Source organism: Xiphophorus couchianus, chromosome 21 (genome assembly GCF_001444195.1).
Source record: "Xiphophorus couchianus chromosome 21, X_couchianus-1.0, whole genome shotgun sequence".
NCBI classification, from domain to species: Eukaryota; Metazoa; Chordata; class Actinopteri; order Cyprinodontiformes; family Poeciliidae; genus Xiphophorus; species Xiphophorus couchianus.
This window is the reverse complement of record NC_040248.1, coordinates 13,489,618-13,508,018: the sequence shown is the minus strand read 5'-3', so window position 1 is coordinate 13,508,018 and position 18,401 is coordinate 13,489,618. Positions and strand designations below refer to the sequence as shown.

Genomic DNA, 18,401 nt, shown 5'->3' with positions numbered 1-18,401 from the left:
ACACTTTACCAATGTTTACTTCAGGTAGGTATATGTGGCAATTCATTATGTCACACAGGCTCAAAAATACCAAATGGGATTGAGTATTTACCCTCATTAATATAAACTCAGATGTTCCAAAAAGAAGTTGCACCTCGCTTTTTTGCACATATCATCAAGCATCAAGCATTAATGCCTCTTTTTTTAGTGGAAACGGTAGAGTTAATTTAGGTTAGTTGGTACCTGTAACAATCCTGACTTTTAAGCGTGACTCATAAATTCTGCAATTGAGTCTTTGTTAAACATTTGGAAGTGAAGGAGTATAAAAAGTCAAATAAACTCCTAATAGTAGACTATTTTCATTAGTTGTCTTTACCACTCTATTCTTGATTTATTCCTGTTTACCATTACCATCTCTTCTTCATCATCATGTATTTTTTCAGTACTTCAAACCAACATCAGCTCTATTAACTACACATATCTCTACCTCTCTTTTTCCATTCTTTGCCTTTGGTAGATTAGTTATTTTTTTTCTATTATGTTATTTGTTTTGCCTTTATCTCCCATTTTTCTTCTCTGTAACGCAATATGTGTTAAGCTCAAGGTGTACAAATTATCGATTGAAAAAATGTTCTGACATTCTCCAGCAGAAAGCAAGCAGAAAAATCAGGCAAATAAAGAGCAAAAATTAGGAAAATAAACTCATGTAATAATTAAAGAGGAGGCCACTTCCTTTTGGATGCCTCACACAACTGAATAAAAATGTCACTTTAAAAATACATCCATTGTTTTTGTTAATGGCATGAGTATTAGTAAAGACTAATTCCAACAAACAGTGCATATAACACCAATCTGTACTCTGATCACTGACATTTAAATGCTGGATGAAATCATAGCACAGTGCACAGAGCTTCAGTGACACTAATGGGTTACATTCAAAGGAGTTAAAGGGAAAGGAATAAATCTTGACATTTTCACAGTAATTCAAAAAATTGTGGACGTAATGCATTACCACAGGAGAAAAACGCTGGCACGATGACCGGAAATCCCACAGAGCTTCTTTCTTGTTTTGTTTTGCATAATTCAGACGCAAACTATGCAGTCTATAAACGAGGCTTTCTGTTCATCTTTTCGGTGTATGAAAACAAAAATGCATATATACTGAATTGCTACTTTTTAAACCTGAGGACCATAGTTGTCAAATAAAAGTGACAACTCTTAGTGAACAATTGAAGCTGTGGTGACAATGTGTGCAAAGGATGAGAAGGCTGACAGATTGGAGGAGTTAAAATGACTTTGCTGCAGCATTTTAAAGTATTATCAGTCTGCCCTTTCCCTTCTATCATAATATGTGTGAAAAAAAGGCTTTGATAATACAGCATTGTTTCAGATTTTTCATGTTAATATGAATAATTAGGTTTATTCTTTTTAATTGGTAAAGAGGCACATTGCCTAACACCCCAAGCACTTGACATGCTTATTTGTAAGCCTTTGTCAACAGAGAATGCCCCAGAGTAAATACTAGGGAAATATGATGCCATACTGTTGCTGGAAATAGTTCCTATATGTGGTTTACAACTTCTTACTAAGCATGTAACTAAAGGCCAATTTCACTGATTTCTTAAAACCAGAACCGGGATATTCTACACTCTACAGAGATTCTGTTAAACACAGATCAATTTTCGTAAGTCTTTATATATATTTTTTAAAAACACAAACATATTTTCGCAGTTTTTCTGCCATTTGGGAGGCCTTAGAAGGTTGTTGGAGTGCAGAAAAAAGAGGCCATTCAAGCAAGAACAACCAATACCAACATTGTAAAAGTTGGTTATTTTTTATAAATGTGCCAAAGTGATTCAAGATATTTTAAAGCAGATTAAAAATAATGGTATTCAGCAAGCTTCTGTAAAAGCTGCTTCTTTCTCTGTAACTCTCTCAACAATTTCTAAGCTTTTCCTCAAGCTAAATGCTTCAGCAAACAAAGGCTACCAGCTCCAAAAGCTAGGTAATTGCATTGTGTGATTTATTGAAACACTATTAATTTAATTGCCAGGGTCAAGACCTCTGTGTTCATCCAGTTCATCAATTGCACCTGTTCTTTTGGCCTTGTCATAGAAAACAGATGTCTCTTGTTAAAAACTAATGGGTCCAATTGGTGCCAAGACAGACCAAACAACTATTGAACACTGTTGTCCGGTTTGATCTGGATTTTTAAATAGGCAGTGCATGATGACAACTAGGAATTTTGTTTCACTACAGAAAAGGTAGCAGAACAGATATTGGCATAAATAAGCAAAAAAATTAAAATAATAATAATAATAATAATAATAATAATAAACATGAAAATATGCTACATAAATGCACATACAGTACCTTGCAAGAATTTTCCTTGTTAATTTTTTTGTATTTTGTACTTAAGAGTAGCACTACTTCAACATATTTTTACTTATGTAAAAGTAAAAAGTAGCCATCCAAAAATTACTCAATTAAGAGTAAAAAAAGGTACTGACCAAACAAAGAAGCATGTGTACAAACAAGTTTCCCTTTAACTTCTACTGTATGTTTGTGTGATTTTGGGTTTAAAACATGTTTTTTCCACAGTTAGTGAAGTTACTCGGAGTAGGTAGGGTATAAAGAAATTTGTCTCAAGTAAAAGTAAAAAGTAAGCCCAGGAAAGTTACTCCTAAAAGTTTTTTTTTTTTCCTGGCAAAAATGACTTAAGTAAATGTAACTAAGAAAGTGTAACTAGTTACTACCCACATCTGTTCTTGGCATAACATAAAATGCCAAGAAAATACAATAAAGATGTTGCTTTGTCTTGTGACAAAATGTAAAAATGTTCAAGGGCAATTAATACTTTTGCAATGTTACTGTGTGCTGGTCCTGTTGTAAGAACCTTTGAAAACACATCTGTCCAGTCTTAGACTTCCTTACACATCTGCATCTCACCTTTGCATTGATTCTCATCCCAGGGGTAGACACAGTTCTGCATGCCATTGCACACCAGAGTGTAGTTTATGCACATGTTACTGTGACAAAAGAAGGCTTCAGCATCACATGGAGCTGCACAGGGGGGGAAAAAGCAGTTATTAAACACTAAAATCCAATAATTTATTAATGAAACATTAACATTTGACCTGTCCCTTTAAATCTGATGAGACAGATGTTCACATTTTATAAGAGCAAGTCTAAGAAATAATATTTGCTAGAGCACAAAGTTGCATTTGAAGTAACAGATGGGGAGAAGCTGCAGTGTGCCATGTTTTTGAGGAAAAATATTTGGATCAGTATTATCAGCTCTTTTGACGAGGCATGTTTAAGCTAGAGCTTTCGATATCTTCACCTCTCTGTGTTTGTAGCAAAACCATCTGTCAGCAGGAAACAGACATGAAATCAATATGGAACTGTTGCTAACGCCATTGTCATATAAATGTATAAGTGGAGGTTCAGAATTAAAAGTCAAGGTGCCCTTGTTCTTCACAACCAATCATACTAATGCACATGCCAGATGAATGGTCAGTTCATAGCTCTTAGCTGACAATTCTGGAGAAAAAAAACAATGGCCAATACTTAATGTATCAAGCATGCAAATGATCCATAATTATGTTACATGTTTAGACATACAGCAGTTTATTTTTTCTTCATTTAATCCATAAATAACAAAGAAGGAAGTCAATGTCACATCATGAAAAGGTTGAGATAATTTATAGCATGCTTTTTTTTTGATAAACCAGACATCATTTATTAATGGGTGGAGTTTTCACCAGTATCTAGAGTTTAATTATGTCCCACGCTGCTTATTCATCAAGGACTTTGTTCACCAGAGCAGCGAAAGCTCTTGTCAGCTGCTTGCTTTATGTGTGTTTGGGTTTATGTTGGCATACAGTTTTGACAATATTTATTTCTACCCCTAGTAAAGTTGCAAAAAAAAAAAAGCCTTAAAATGAATTAATATTTATTGCAGTATCATAATGTCACATGGTAGGCCTTTTATTTGAGTACATTTATTGAGTAAGGGAAAAAAAAGTCTTGCCAAAAGATCGTTATATTGTGATAATAAAATCACCCTTGGCACAATTGATGGTACAACAAACAAACCCAATAAAACCAATGGAACGCAAGCATTTTTTGTTTATACTTTACTTTTTAGTGTTATTGGATGTAATAGTTCCTTATTTGCTGTTTCCAAATAAGACCTGACACAAACATACATTACTTTTAGCCCCTGGCTTTTAGTCTGTGTAATATATTCATCTTGCCACCATGTAAAGTGAGCAGGATGGTAAGGGAGGTAAATCTCTAAGGCCTTCTCCTAGAAACTGCAACAAAGAGTGTTGTTGTGGAGTCACTAAGTTTACACAACAACAGATGATATCTGAATGCCAAATGGTTGATTGGAAATTATGCCAGGAAAAAAATGCATTTTTTTTCCTACCATCACAAACCTAAACAGATGAAGTCTTCTAATTTCTACCAAGATTTTAACTGAAACTATGCAATTTGATCTGACAGGAGCAACAACAAACCTTTGAAAACACTTTGTGTTTATCATTAAGTAGAGTGGAGGATCTGTTATGCTGTGGGCCTGTTTTTCTTCCAAATTCAAACCTTGTTAGAGGGTATAGATTACAGATTCTAAAATATCAGGATACTTTAAATAAAATCTGGTGGCCTCTACCAGTAAACAGAAAGTGGGCCAGCTGAATGTGCAGAAGAGAAGAGTTAATGGAAATCAGGACTTTAAAAGCTCTATGGAAACTGCAGAAAGAAAAATGTTAATGTTATATCAAGATATCTCAATGAATGTAGCCTGCCACATTGTAAGATATCACAGAAGTGTTGTAACATTTACAAAACAGGTTGTAGAAATGACAGCAATAATTGTAGTAATTGATATTGTGCTAAAAATGTGGGATTTCTGTCATGACTTTTGCAAGGCCCAAAATGGAATCTCCACTCTGTTTAATATGCATGGCCCATTTTACTGGCATTTATTTGTATGTGAGGCATGTTTTAAGATGTCTTTAAATAGTGAATGTCCCACAAGTAACTCCTGACACGCAAGGATAATGGATGGCTCTCTTTGGTCATTAGTCGTTTGTTACAGAGGAAGTGTCCTTCCCCTTCTTCTCCTGCCCGTCTCATGTTGTCTCTCCTTATCTCTTTCTTTCTCCTCCCTCTCACATAACAGTGTCACTGGCACTGAAGGAACTTGGCAGAAGGGTGGCAGAGCTGGGGAGTCTCTGACAGTGTTACCGCTGTGATGTATGGCTGTTGTTATTTCAGTTCTCATCCCGATTGAGTAATAACACACACAAAAAAATATAGAGCAACTTATCTCTTTCTCATTCTCCTGCGCATCCCGCCTGGACCTTTGCCATAATGTCCTGAATCAAACTATCCTCTCTGTGTGTATCTGAATGCTCTAATTTTCATTCAAAAATTCTCCGTATGTATGTTGATCTGGTTGTCAGAGAGTGCAACGTCCTACATTATGTGCCAAACCTCTGACAGTTTGTTCTAGTTACCAGCCCCTAGAGGGAGCCCATGTCATCTCGTTTTGCCACCTCCTGTTTCTTCTATTCTCCTCGAGGAGAGACCAGACATAAAGACCGCAGTCTGCTCTTATCTTCAGCTAAATTAATTTCAGGACATTTTGTAATAAATGTGCCCTTTTGCCCACAAATAAATGTTCACAGTCACTAGCAGAGAGACATAAATTTACTCCTAAATGAGTGTCTGGAAGAAGTCTTTGGGTGTCTGCAGAGCCAAAAATGGTCTTTTGCTGCAAAGTAGAAAACCGGCTTATTGAGAATCTTTTAACTGAAAAAGTGAATGCCAATCTCTATTTAATTGCTAGCTCTTTGCATTACAAGAGCCTGGTATTGGTGTTTCAATGCACCGTGAATGAAGCACCCTTCATGATTACTGGCATCCTTCATAACGATGTTTAACACGCCTCAAAATACATTTAGCTTTTATTGCAGTTGCATAATCTTACACTGACAAAAAACAAACAAAAAGAAAACAAACAAAAAAATACTTGTCACCACATTTGTCCAAGTCCACAGCCAGAGCAATAAATTAAGTGTAAAACAACTAAAACTGTGATAAACAAGCTGGGATGAGGGATGGGGACAGAACCAAAATTGAACGGTAAGGTAAAGTAACAACAACTCAGAGATGGAGATTTGCATCTTAATGTCACCATCAAGACCGTAAGTGGAACTGTGCACTTGAACAAGAAGAGACTAAGATTGAAGGTTTCAACAACTAAAATTACAGGTGGGTCTGGCATTAAAACAAAGGATGCCGTCATATGTGGCAAAGCACCCTCAGGCAAGGAAAGATAACATTGGAGGATGCTGTGTAGGTGTGATAACTAAATATATTTTGGATGGATGGATATATTTTTCTGATTCCAATATGCAAACATTTTTAAAGTAAAAAAAATGCAGTTGAATACAGCTGGATGTGTTTCACTGATCATTAAACAAAAGACTCATCCATGTACAACTTTCTGAGCAGACACTGGGCATGAAAGCTGGCATAATTCATAGAGTGGCATAGGAACAAAAATGACATTCAAGTTGTTTGCTCAAAGTCTGAAGTCTGTGAAAAATTTGCTTAACATTTATTGTCATTTTTGCCTTATGAGTACACAAACTGAATTTGAAGCAGATTCTAATAGAATGAATGTTTTCAATTTCCTATTCTGTGTGGTCTACGTGGAGCTCCATGCTGGTGTAGCGGTGATCACTTCTCCCTGACAGCAAGAGTTTTTGCTCACCTCTTACAATGAAAATTTAATGGGTGGAAAATTATGCTTTCTTCACAAAAATAAGGCATTTTCACCTATTACTGCAGCTTCAATACTCAGTTTGCCTCCTACGAGTCATCCATCCCTTTTGTCATTAATTCATCTGAGATGCAGTGAAATACTCCAGTCCAACTTGCAGTGGCTTCTTGATTGCAACAGAAGCTGGGATAACAAGTGTACACACATGGCATAATCTGATCAAAACCATGCAAAGAACCCGCCACTAAGACAATTGAGTGAATTTATTTAGAAATTGGCGTGCAATGTTGGTCTCAAATGCATCAGCGCACACAATAAAGAAGCTTTCCAAGAATAAAAAAAAAAAAGAAGTGATGTGTGTAGTGAAGCCAGAGCAAATTTCCATCTGCAACCCCAGAGACATGTTGCAGATGAGGTGAAACAATGCTGACGGCTGAGATGTCACACAGGCACATTTATCACCTAAGACATAATTGCTTCTTGGATGAAGGGGTTCGCTGTCTTATGGCTCACATTTGTGATCGTGGACTGCAAAGCAGGACTGTATGTGTGTATGGACAGCATAAGGAGGTCAGTTTGAATAAAGGAAGATATTTGCATTCATGAACACTCTGCACACACATACATCTCTCTGGAAGTTTGCAGCTGTAAACAGTTCTCTAAAAGCTGTTGGTTCCACTGGGAACAAACGAACAAATATGGTTAACATCAGGATAGGCTGCGCTGTGAGCTGCAAATGCATCCCCCTTCAACCTTTTGGTTGCAATAGGTGGACTTATTTGGAGATTGTCCCATCATTAGGGATTTGTTTTTGGATTTTTTTTTTCTTATCACAGCAAACAACACTATATATCAAAAGAGGTTGCTCTTAAATGCATGTACCATCATTAGGAAGCTAGAAAGCCTAAAATCTTGAACGGGTAAAACATGGACAAATTATAGTCTGCATTTTCATTGTTCTTCAAAAGCAGATACATTATTATAAACAGACCTTTCTGAAAAAAAAGATTTGAGTCACACCCACTGAAACAGGAGATTACTACCAGACATGAATGATGACAGATTTTTTTTTGATTGTCCGGTATGGAAATCCCTCACATTAATTACTGCATGGATGTTTTTTAACTAAAAAATAAATATATTTTAAAAGGGACTATATCAACTGGAGGGGTGAACACGTTTTGGTAACACAGGAAAAAAAAAAAAAACAGAGGATAGATTTGCAATTTGCTATGAAGATCATCTTCTATGCAAGAAGGTATTTAAGGGGAAAAGCCGAGAAGAGGACATAACACAGTTCATAGGATAACTGAGACAAACGGTTTGAGGGGCAAAAACAGTCTGATTACCATCACCATCAGAGTTCATATTTGTAAGCATAAAGTCAGGGAAGAGCATGCTTAAGTTTGTAGTGTTTTTTTTTTTTTATGTGTCCACTGTCAGGACAAAACATCAATTTAATCTCTCCAATAAACATAATTGCACAAACATTAGTTACAACTGTGACTGTTTTTATTTTTAAATCCAGTCAAAAAGCAAATACTTCTCCTGACGTCTTCCTTCTCTTTGTATATTATGGCATATTAAAGTAATCGAACTTGAGCTGGAGACTTTGCCATCACTACTTTTGTTGTGAGTCAATATTGTGTCATCACTCTTCGTCAGCTTTTGTCAACATTCTTAGCAGCCTTGCTTGCTCTTTTTACTTACATTTCTTTTTGGCATATTTCTTAAATTTGGCAATGAAATTGACTAAAGCTACTGCAAGATACAATGCAAGATACACTACTGAAAAGATTATTTCATATGCACTTAATCGACCTGATACTTTTTTCAGCGTATCTGATTTTTGAGTGAACTTTAATTGTTTGCAAAAAGAAACAGTCTGTAGTAAAGTTGACTAAATTATTTGCTCTACCACTTTGCTTTGCAGAGATCGAACCCATCTATGCATTCAATGTTGACAGAGTTGTTGTGGAACTGCTCAGCTGTGGTCGATGCTGCTCTAAATGTGAGGTCTGGCTGAGGACTGCCTGAATGACTTAGACTGAATCGTTGCCCCGGCAACAGCCCATCATGGCTCTGCATGGTGAAAAAGGTCTTCTATAGGGACGCACACAACACATCACAAGTATTTCTACAGCGAGTGGTGTTACCTATCCTTACAAAAAGCATGTGTCCTGCTGTAGCAATTCATGTAAAAAGTAAAAATATCTACATAGTTTGATCCTTTTATGTGTAAAAAGTGATATTTCCTTATTTCAATAACTCTTTTTTTACCACAATTTGTTGCATAAGTCAAGTTCAGCTGATGTTTTGCACCTTTTATTATATTCAGAAATTACTCAGACAAACATTCCTTGAACTGCCTGTTTTGCTTTATGAATTTCCCTGTTTTTCTAATGAAACCCTGAACATGACCACTTTTGGCTTTTCATTCTAAGTCAGCTTCCAAAAACTTTTACTTTGATTTAAACACACCTGAGCAAAGTTACATGGATGCAAGTGTGCTTTTCATGAAATTTGTCTTACGTTCTTGGTAGGTTGTGAAAAGGATGCGGAAGCGGCTCTTGCGGCTGAGCTCATCCGCCCACATCCGGATAACTCCCAGTGTGGACACCAGCATGATGTCGTTGGCCACTGTGGAGCAGAACTTGCTCTTCAGGTCTTCCACAGAGCTTAAAAAGAAGGATATTAGAAGATGTATTTAACTGCAAAATGGACATAACCACTGCACCTCTAAATAACCCTCCATGCTGACTTCATTTTGTTATTAACGCTTCTTTTGTCATTTCTGGTGTTTACACTTACAATGTATGCAATAGAAAGAGCCTTTTGGGACATGGGCCAGCTTTGACCTATTGCAACCACACACATGGATGATTATCTTCCTCACAGCTGATCATATCATCATCCTCCTCATTTTATGGCTGTTGGCAAACACAAATAACTATTTTCTTTAGATGGGCCATTGTTAGACACCAAACTAGTTCTCTCCAATAGCACAGAAATCCTGAAAAAAATCCCCTCAAAAGCTTACTGTAAATAAAGTAAAATAGAAATACTGTAATGCTGTTCACCAGTATCCTATCAAGATAGCACATTTTTGGTTTAAATTACTTCCTGTTCGGTCTTGAGGAAACTAACTATAGTATCACAGTCAAATATTTTTAATACGGTTTCTGTTTCTGGAGAACAGATGGTTGTTCTCAGCAATTACAGTTGGATTATTAGACAAAACATAAAGTGAAACAAGAGAAACCTTTAATGTTTTTTTAAATTTTTTTCATTAAGAGTTATTATTCACAGTATGATAATGTAATGTCTGTTATGTCAAAACTTTGTTTTATTTCAATCAATCAATCAATCAATCAATCAATCAATCAATCAATCAATCAATCAATCAATCAATCAATCAATTTCATCTATAAAGCACCCTTCATGTTGGAGGCAGCTCACTGGAAGCACATAATAAAGGGTATTTCTGGATTGGGTCATAGTCTGCAGGTGCAAATACCAGAGTTGTGAAGTAAACTGAAGCTGGTAGGATACTCCCTTTTGCTCCCATCTCTGCAAGAGGGCTGGTGGATATTAAAAGCGATGTACCTTTGTCTTTTCTTCACTTCCCTGGACTAACCAGGGGAGTCATTGCTCATATTCTTTGCTTAATTTCTTAATAAAATAATAATCAAAATTCATTTTGATTTGTTCTTGATTGACTCAGTGTTTCACCTTAGACTTATTTATTTCCTTAACAAGTCTTAAAACAACTGCACTTGGTGTTTACTCGTGCTGTCTCTGACTAATATTTCAAATAGTTAGATTTCTTGAAACAGAGTGATAAATATGCAAAAAAAAAAGGAAATCAGTAAAGGGGCAAACACTTCATAAAGCTGTACACGATTTTATTTGAAAATCCTACCTTCCTCCATCATACACTGCTACAAAGTTGCGCTTGCATTCATTGGAGTTTGCCATTTCATAGTCCAGAAAACGTAGATAGATCTGGAACAACACAAGAGAGCAGATTGGACAAAAACAAATTAACTGGGAAAATGGTGTACACTGTTGTAAAAAGGGAAAAGAAATATAGCACATTGGGGAAGAATCATCAAAAAAGCTTTCGTTTCAATCTTCTACAATCTTGGAATTAAAACACCTACTTAACACACCTTATCATTTCACAGTATGTCTCCTATGCTCCCTGATTGTCTCTGCATCAATGCCAGTTATTTATTCATCAGGCTGAGATCGAAAAGCATCATAGCTAGGCTTTGTTCTGCTGTGCACAGTCCTCACCATCATTCCGGGTTAATGAGTGGACAGCTATGACAGGGAAATGTGACACTTTTGAACGCCCAAAGACACAAGCTGCAGATCGGCCAGGATAATGGACTTCGCAGTGACAACCTGGCTTTGACAACATGACAAGTGAAATGTATCGGAGCGCAAAAACAAGCTAAATGCTTCCCCCGGGGTCTCATGTAAGGGTCAATAAGCTTTCATCGAGCCAAAAATGGTCAATGTCAGCTACTCTATTCTCACATCTACACACTTGTGTGTTAGGCATACTTATACACCAACACTTGTATGTACAATGCCTTGCAAATTTAATCAAACCACTCAAAGTTTTCATATGTTGTGATGCTACAACCACAAATTTTGAAACATTTCATTGAGATTTTTTGTGATAGATCAATACAAAATAGACAATAACTCTGTGAAGTATACAGAACAGATTTGTTAAGCCCTATTTAGTTTGATACCACAATATAAATAAAACTTTTCTGTGAAAGCCTTAGAGGTTTGTTGGAGGATGTAGGTTTGTTGGAGGATGTAAGCGAAAAAACAACATTATGAACACACCAAAAGCAGACAGTGGGGACGTATAAAGCAAGATTAGGTTGTAAAAAAATATTTCACACATTAATTCTCTACATATCTGAAAAAGGAAAATGTACACCATAGTTGAAAACTATCTAAACTAACAAACCAAGTATATAATATTTATACAGTAACCAAGGAGTATTATCTTGTCCATCAAGCAATATGTAGATAGGGGATTGATATCTTCCATAAATGTACGTATTTACTAATTAGGTGTCTTCTAATGGAATTTTTTTGAAGCGGCTTTTAGACAGTTGTACAAGAGTAGAGAGGGCTTAATACAAATGCATTTCTTTTATTGGTCTATTATATCAAATTCTAGCGAAATATATAGAAGCTTTTAGTTGTGTGTCATGACCAGAGTGTTAAGAATACTTGGCCATGTACACACACCAGATAAAGAAATTTGTTTATTATACATAATGTATTAATAGAATCCAATGTTGATGTTTACACCTGTATCTTAATCAATTTAATGAGGTCAATGCTGAATTTCAAAGTCATTAACAGTCCGATAGATGATGCTGCACCGACTGGAACATTGGCAAAACAGCATAATTATCTGACAAATAACCTGAAAGGTAAACACAAATAAAAGGAATTGAATGCTTTTTTTCAGCTGCTCCTTTGATAAACTGACTGAAGAAAAATCCAAGGCCAGATGGCAAAACACAAAAAAGAAAGATTTAATCAAAATTTGTCAGTCCGAATTACTTGCTCTCAGAGGAAAAAAAGAACTGCTGCCTCCTTAATAGCAATAGCCAACAATGGTAAAGACTCAATCACTGACTGAAGAAGATAATGTTCTCTCTGTGGCTAAAACGTGCCCAGAACACAGCATGCTGCTCCTTACATTCAGAGTGATCTTTGTCTTCATAAAATATATACAGTACAAAGTGTCAGAAAGTTCAGACAGATATGTTGGAAAGAAATAGACAGGACAAACTTGTTACATGGTGGAAATAATCTTTGACACTCCCAAGAGCTGCCAGGTGTACTTGGACATCTGTCTAGGCAGAAATAACAAGAGGGGGAAATGTAGCTGAAAAATAAAAAAAACCCACACACACAACCAATAGACACAAATGTATTTGCAGTCTGACGTTTTATTTTGCAGGCTTGTGTCTGATTAAATGTTCTTTCATGATGCCTTGGATACCAGTAAAAGCTCATTAATTTTGATTTTTTTCTCCCCCTGTGGTTGCTACAAATTCTCTTTATAAAAAAAATGATGTTCAGATGACACATGCTGGTGTAAAGATCTAACATCATCATTAAAAGTGGTGCATTGCTGTCACTTCTGGCAACAACACATGGCCATTACTGCTTTCTGCAGGTGTGCCTACCCTTACCATGATTCTTTCTCTCTCTCTTTGCCATCTGCCTTCCACATTTAATTTCCATCCCTTATACATTTAGACCTTAGATAAAATACATTATTTAGCAACCCCGAGCCCCCTACCCTCTTCCTTTTCTTCACCCCGTTTTTCCTGCCTTCTCTCTGGAGTCCGCCGGTGCAGTCTAATTAGAGCCTCCGGCATAGGATGTCATTATCTCTCTACTGTTTCTGGCACACTGGCACCAGTGCAGCACTGTAAGAGCATAGGGGGTATTGAACAATTTGCCAAGATTACAGCACAGCAACATGTATGTAACATAAAAAGTAAGGGAGGTGGGTAACATAAGCGTGTGTCTGCGCACTCTGACAGAAACATGAACAGAGGCTTTATATGCTTCATGAGTTTTGCAGATAGAACCAGTGAGAAGTTTAAAACCGTGCACCTGTATAGATTGGATCATGCTTGAAAATGCATTCGCGCTCATGCCTATCAGTGCCAGTGAGTGTAAACCTTTGGCCCTTGACATGCCCTATGATGCGATTTTCCAGCATGACATTTTAAACTGATTTTAACATTATAAAATACATCACTTTCCAATGGTCACGTTATGTTGGCTTTTCATTAATCACATCTGTAAATTGTAAAACTGACTCACATTCTTTGGCATGCACGCAAATATTGCTGGTTACAGTGTAATATCCATGCTGAATAAATAATAATAATAATAATAAAAAAAACAGTCTTGTATTAATAAGAGCCCAGCATCCCTCTGCCTTCCTTTCACTTTTTTTTTACTACTACTTATAGCACATCCCCAATTGGCCGTTGACAATTCAGAAAAAGTCTGAAGGTGGATGGTGCAATCTTGCAGCTCCAGTGGCCTTGACTTTTAAAGCAGCTGAATCAGAAGGGCATTTCCGACGGAAACAAAGGCATTAGTGGGAAATATGCAACCCTGAAGAGGATGCCAGATAAGAGCAGCTGCTGCAGCCATGAATCATTGCCATACCATTGTTATCAGCCAGCCATATCATAAACCAGCATGTGTATGCATCAGAGGAGGCTGCAACATAAAAGAGCAGGGGGTTATTCTCTTTTCTGAGAGCCTAAGAAAGTCCGAATCAACTATTACTTTAGCTAAGAATCATCCAGCTTATTGTCATTTAAATTACTTTATTGTTAGGGAAAACATGCAGCAGAAGAAAAACAGAGTATTGATCTGAATGAAGCAACAGTGAAATTTACTGGAAGCAAACATAAATAATTTTTAAACAGGTATGACTCAAGGTAAAAAAATAAAATGCACATGAATAAAATATTTCATTAGTTAATAATTCAAAACAATTTCAAAATTGTATACTTGAATTGGAAAAAAAATACACACAAAAAAACAAAACATGTAACTAATCAAATGTACTCCATTCAATAATCAATGCTCCTCAACAGTTTTGACCTTGGTGGACATAATGTTATGGCTGATCAGTGTAACCAGCACAAAGCCTTTGAAATATGTGTTTTTTTTCTGCTTGGTGCTCCAGGCTCAAGAGACTTTTAATCCTTTAGCATTAATGCAGCACAGGTACCTCCCAAAGATAAGGAAGTGAGTCTACAGTGTATTAGTGGCTCGAGTGAAGTTGTGCATGTTTACGAGTGTTGGGGCATATCTGTATTTTTTTTATGCATGCAAGGTTGCGTCCAGACACTGGCATAGAAAACAAATATGAGAAGTCTCAGGGTAAAGGGTCAAACTGCATCGTAACACCATTTCATCAGTGCTAAATCACCCTGTCTTTTTCTCCCCCAACCAAGTCTTCCTCTCTCTCATCCTCTCTTTTTACTCTCCACATCCTTTCAGTGCTTAGTTCCTCTTGGCAACACTGCTTCGATTAGAAAAATGAGCACCTGGCCCTAAGTAAACGCTTCTGCCTGTTTGTCTTTCTGATCCTAGTGGTGGAACTCTTTCTTCCCCGCAGCAACAAAAACCTTCACAAGCAACGGAATATGTTTTTGCATTGTCTGAAGAGACACAAGATTAAAGCAACTAACTTACATTGTAATCACAGCTGGATGAAGAATAGTTACGTCACTGACCTTGGAACGGGGTGGAGCACGGATGTACCATTTACAGTCGACAGCCTCAGCGGCACCAGCTTTCCCATCTCTGGTGATCTGATGGGACTCAACGATACCTTCTGGACCAACCATGTCATACTGACAGGCTGAAACACAAGTGCATGCATAAACACATACAAAAACAATGTTCCATATACGCAGTCATGAGAAAAATAAATATTCTGCATGGAAAAGTAATTGGAAACGCTAAGTATACCACATCAATCAATAAAAACTTAAAGTAGTTATTTTCTTAGATCACTGTGGAGGAATTTTGTCCCATTCTTTGTAACATTGCTTCAGTTAATTGAGGTTTTCAATTATATGTTTGAATAGAGATCTAGTAAGATCCCACCACAGCATTTTAGTTAACTTTTAACCCTTCCCTATTTTGTGGGAAGGCAAACCTCTCTGATCCAGAACAGCAAATTGCCCTCTTAAATTTGATATAAGCAGATATACTTAAAGTGTATTCACACCAGCCCTGTTTGGTCCGCTTTAGTCAGACTCTAGTTTGTTTGTCTAGAAAGTCCAGCTCTTTTGGGAAGGTGTGAATGAGCAATCAAACTCTGAAGCGGACCAAAAAAAGCAAACACTGGTCTGACTAAAAACCTAGGTCTCGGTTCAATAGAAGTGAACTCTGGCTGTGTTTGAATGCATATGTGGGTGTAAACAGACCACAGACCGCTCCAAAAGCAGGAAGCAAACTCTAGTGCAGGCCATTCTGGGTGAATATAACCAAAACAAATGCAAGACTCTAACTCTAGAGGGAGAAATGGCTTGTGGTATTTTACCAAAGACAAAAGTGAAATATTACAACCGCTAACATAAAGCACTTTGAAATGTCTTGCTGCTGAAATGTGCTATACAAATAAAATTTGATTGATTGATTGATTGATAACATTTGACGCTACTCTATTTTTGTTTACATTTTATGAAGAAAGAAGTTGTACTCTTGTCTTCTTGGAAATGTCACAAATGTTGCAGTATTGATCCACAATTGATCCGAGTCTATCAGAGTATCAGATGTGAAAACATACTTAGTGTTTTACTGTATTGTATTAACAGTCACTGAAAGTAATAATAAATGTACATCTTTTCTCCAATGTAGGTGGTGTAATGTGGTGGATGGATGAATGGATGCCACAGGTACATATGCAAACATTTCAACGGTGAAACACAGTTTGTTCAGAGCTACATTAAAAGCCTTAGGAAGAAGAACTGTGGTAAAACATAGTGAGTAATGTAATCAGAAGTGAGGCAGAAAGAGAAAAAAGAAAAACAGAAGTAAAAACAGAGACTGAGAGAGTATACCTACAGGGCAGAGGTGGGGGTACTCCCAAATCAGCAAAGTCGGGATCTGAGGAGATAGAAGAGGGAAAACAGAGAGGTGGGGCATGCATTTTTAATGCCTGAAATAATTTTTTTTTACAGATAACACAGCAGCAAAGTGCATAATGCATAAGGGAAGCCTATATATGAAGAACTCACATGTCCTAAGTCCTAAATTAGTTCTGGCATCCTTAAATGAGTGGTAAAATTCTATATTTTTTATGTGTTTTTATGAACAGGAGAATTACAGTATATTGACAACTTACACCAGTGAAACAAGTATAGCTATGGTTACATATTGTTATATTTCACCATATTGGAAAATAATTGAGCATGAACAGGCGTTTCCTTTTTTTAACATATGTGACTGAGCTTGTTTAAGATTATTATATTATCATAATTACATACCAGGCCATGCCTAATTATATGTGCATGGCTTGCACACTCGAAACAGACATTTTACGGTTGTGATATTAAACCGTAAATATCACAACCGTGATATTTTACGGTAGACTTATGGAAGTCTACATTTAGACTTCCATAAGACAAAAGAGATGTTTTTGCATTCATTTCTATCAGCAGTGCAGCTAGTTTTAATTTGCTTATTTCTAATGTACGCAGTTCAACACAGCATTAGAGGCACCAGTGTAAAAGTACATCAGACTTAAATGTGCATGTTTTCTGAATTCCCAGAACAAAAAGCAAAGTGCACATGTTGACGTCACTATAGGTGTGCAAAGTATTTCATACTGTAAGAACACAAAACATAATATCTCTTGTTTTAATGTACAGATAAAATGCATGGTTAAAGTATGAAAGCAAGCAATATCGGGAGTCTTTCATGGTTCATAGAAATAATACAAAGTTTTCTAGGGCATTACAGAAATCACAAACATTACCAGGTCACTCTTAGGTCAGCATTAGTACTTACAATTAAGATGACCCTGGAAGTCACAAAAAATATGTTTACCATTTATTCATACTATTATTTATATTTACCAATGTGTGCATGAGTGATGGGAATGTGCTACAACAGATTTGACGGCAAACAGATTGAGCCAGGATGCAATTGCAGCAAAACATATTGTACTTGCTATCTTTGAATTAGAGGAGCTTTAGCATTAGCAGCTGAGACAATGAAGACAGAACAGCTATATGGACAAGACTACCTGGATGTATTTTATTCAGGTTTTGATTATTGCTGCAATAAGTTGCTTCAAAATGGCTGCCACTGACGACACATGTCAAATCTTTTACCTATCATCTCAGTTTGTTAATCCTAAAGATTTAATGTTATGACGCCTCTATTATTTTGTAGAGAAGTCTGTCAGATGTTTTTTCTACAGACAGAAATCATCTAAGCTTCAACTTGCTCTTTTGTCATCACTTCAGTGGGAATGTTTCTGTTTTTCAATAAAAGTTTGAAATTGGAAAGTCTACATTTAGAAATTAAGATCAACTCCGGAAATATTAAAGCGTAATTTACTAATTATGATTTAGCACATTGCTTTTTGATATAAAGTGTAAATAGAGCAAATAGCATATTAAACCAGTTCCACTTGATTTCATTTGATTCCAGCATAGTAACACAGTTTTTGGGCCTTTAAAGATCTGCAGTCAGTTATGATCTTCTGACTGCCTTCATCTGAAGACGCACAAAATCCACTTGAGGATAAATGGTGACATGGCTACCACTCAGCTCAGTGTGGAAAATGAGCTTTGATTGCACAGCATGAACTCCTTTCCTAAATGTCACTGACTTTTTTGTCTGTGTATGAGCTCTAAATTCTTGGTCTAGACATGAGTCAGTGATTATTTGCTCAATCTCAGCAGACATGAAAAAAAAAAAATCCGGAAATAGCTTGCAATGAACACCTGGTGACAGAACAAAATTTGCACAAAAATGTAAATCAAATCTCAAACAAGGATAAAATTAAAGGTAAAGTTGGTTT

General features: G+C 36.5%; 1 protein-coding gene across 4 annotated transcripts in view; it reads right to left on the bottom strand.

Annotated features, from left to right (window-relative positions):
- Nucleotides 1–18,401, bottom strand: part of neto1l (neuropilin (NRP) and tolloid (TLL)-like 1, like) — a 70,218-nt gene that overhangs the window by 8,902 nt on the left and 42,915 nt on the right. For all 4 annotated transcript variants that reach the window (XM_028005730.1, XM_028005727.1, XM_028005728.1 and 1 more), the window contains exons 5-9: nucleotides 16,436–16,477; nucleotides 15,097–15,224; nucleotides 10,701–10,783; nucleotides 9,311–9,456; nucleotides 2,929–3,042 (exon numbers count right to left, since the gene is read on the bottom strand). In XM_028005730.1, coding sequence (XP_027861531.1) covers nucleotides 2,929–3,042; nucleotides 9,311–9,456; nucleotides 10,701–10,783; nucleotides 15,097–15,224; nucleotides 16,436–16,477 — 513 coding nt within the window. The remainder of the gene's footprint in view (nucleotides 1–2,928; nucleotides 3,043–9,310; nucleotides 9,457–10,700; nucleotides 10,784–15,096; nucleotides 15,225–16,435; nucleotides 16,478–18,401) is intronic.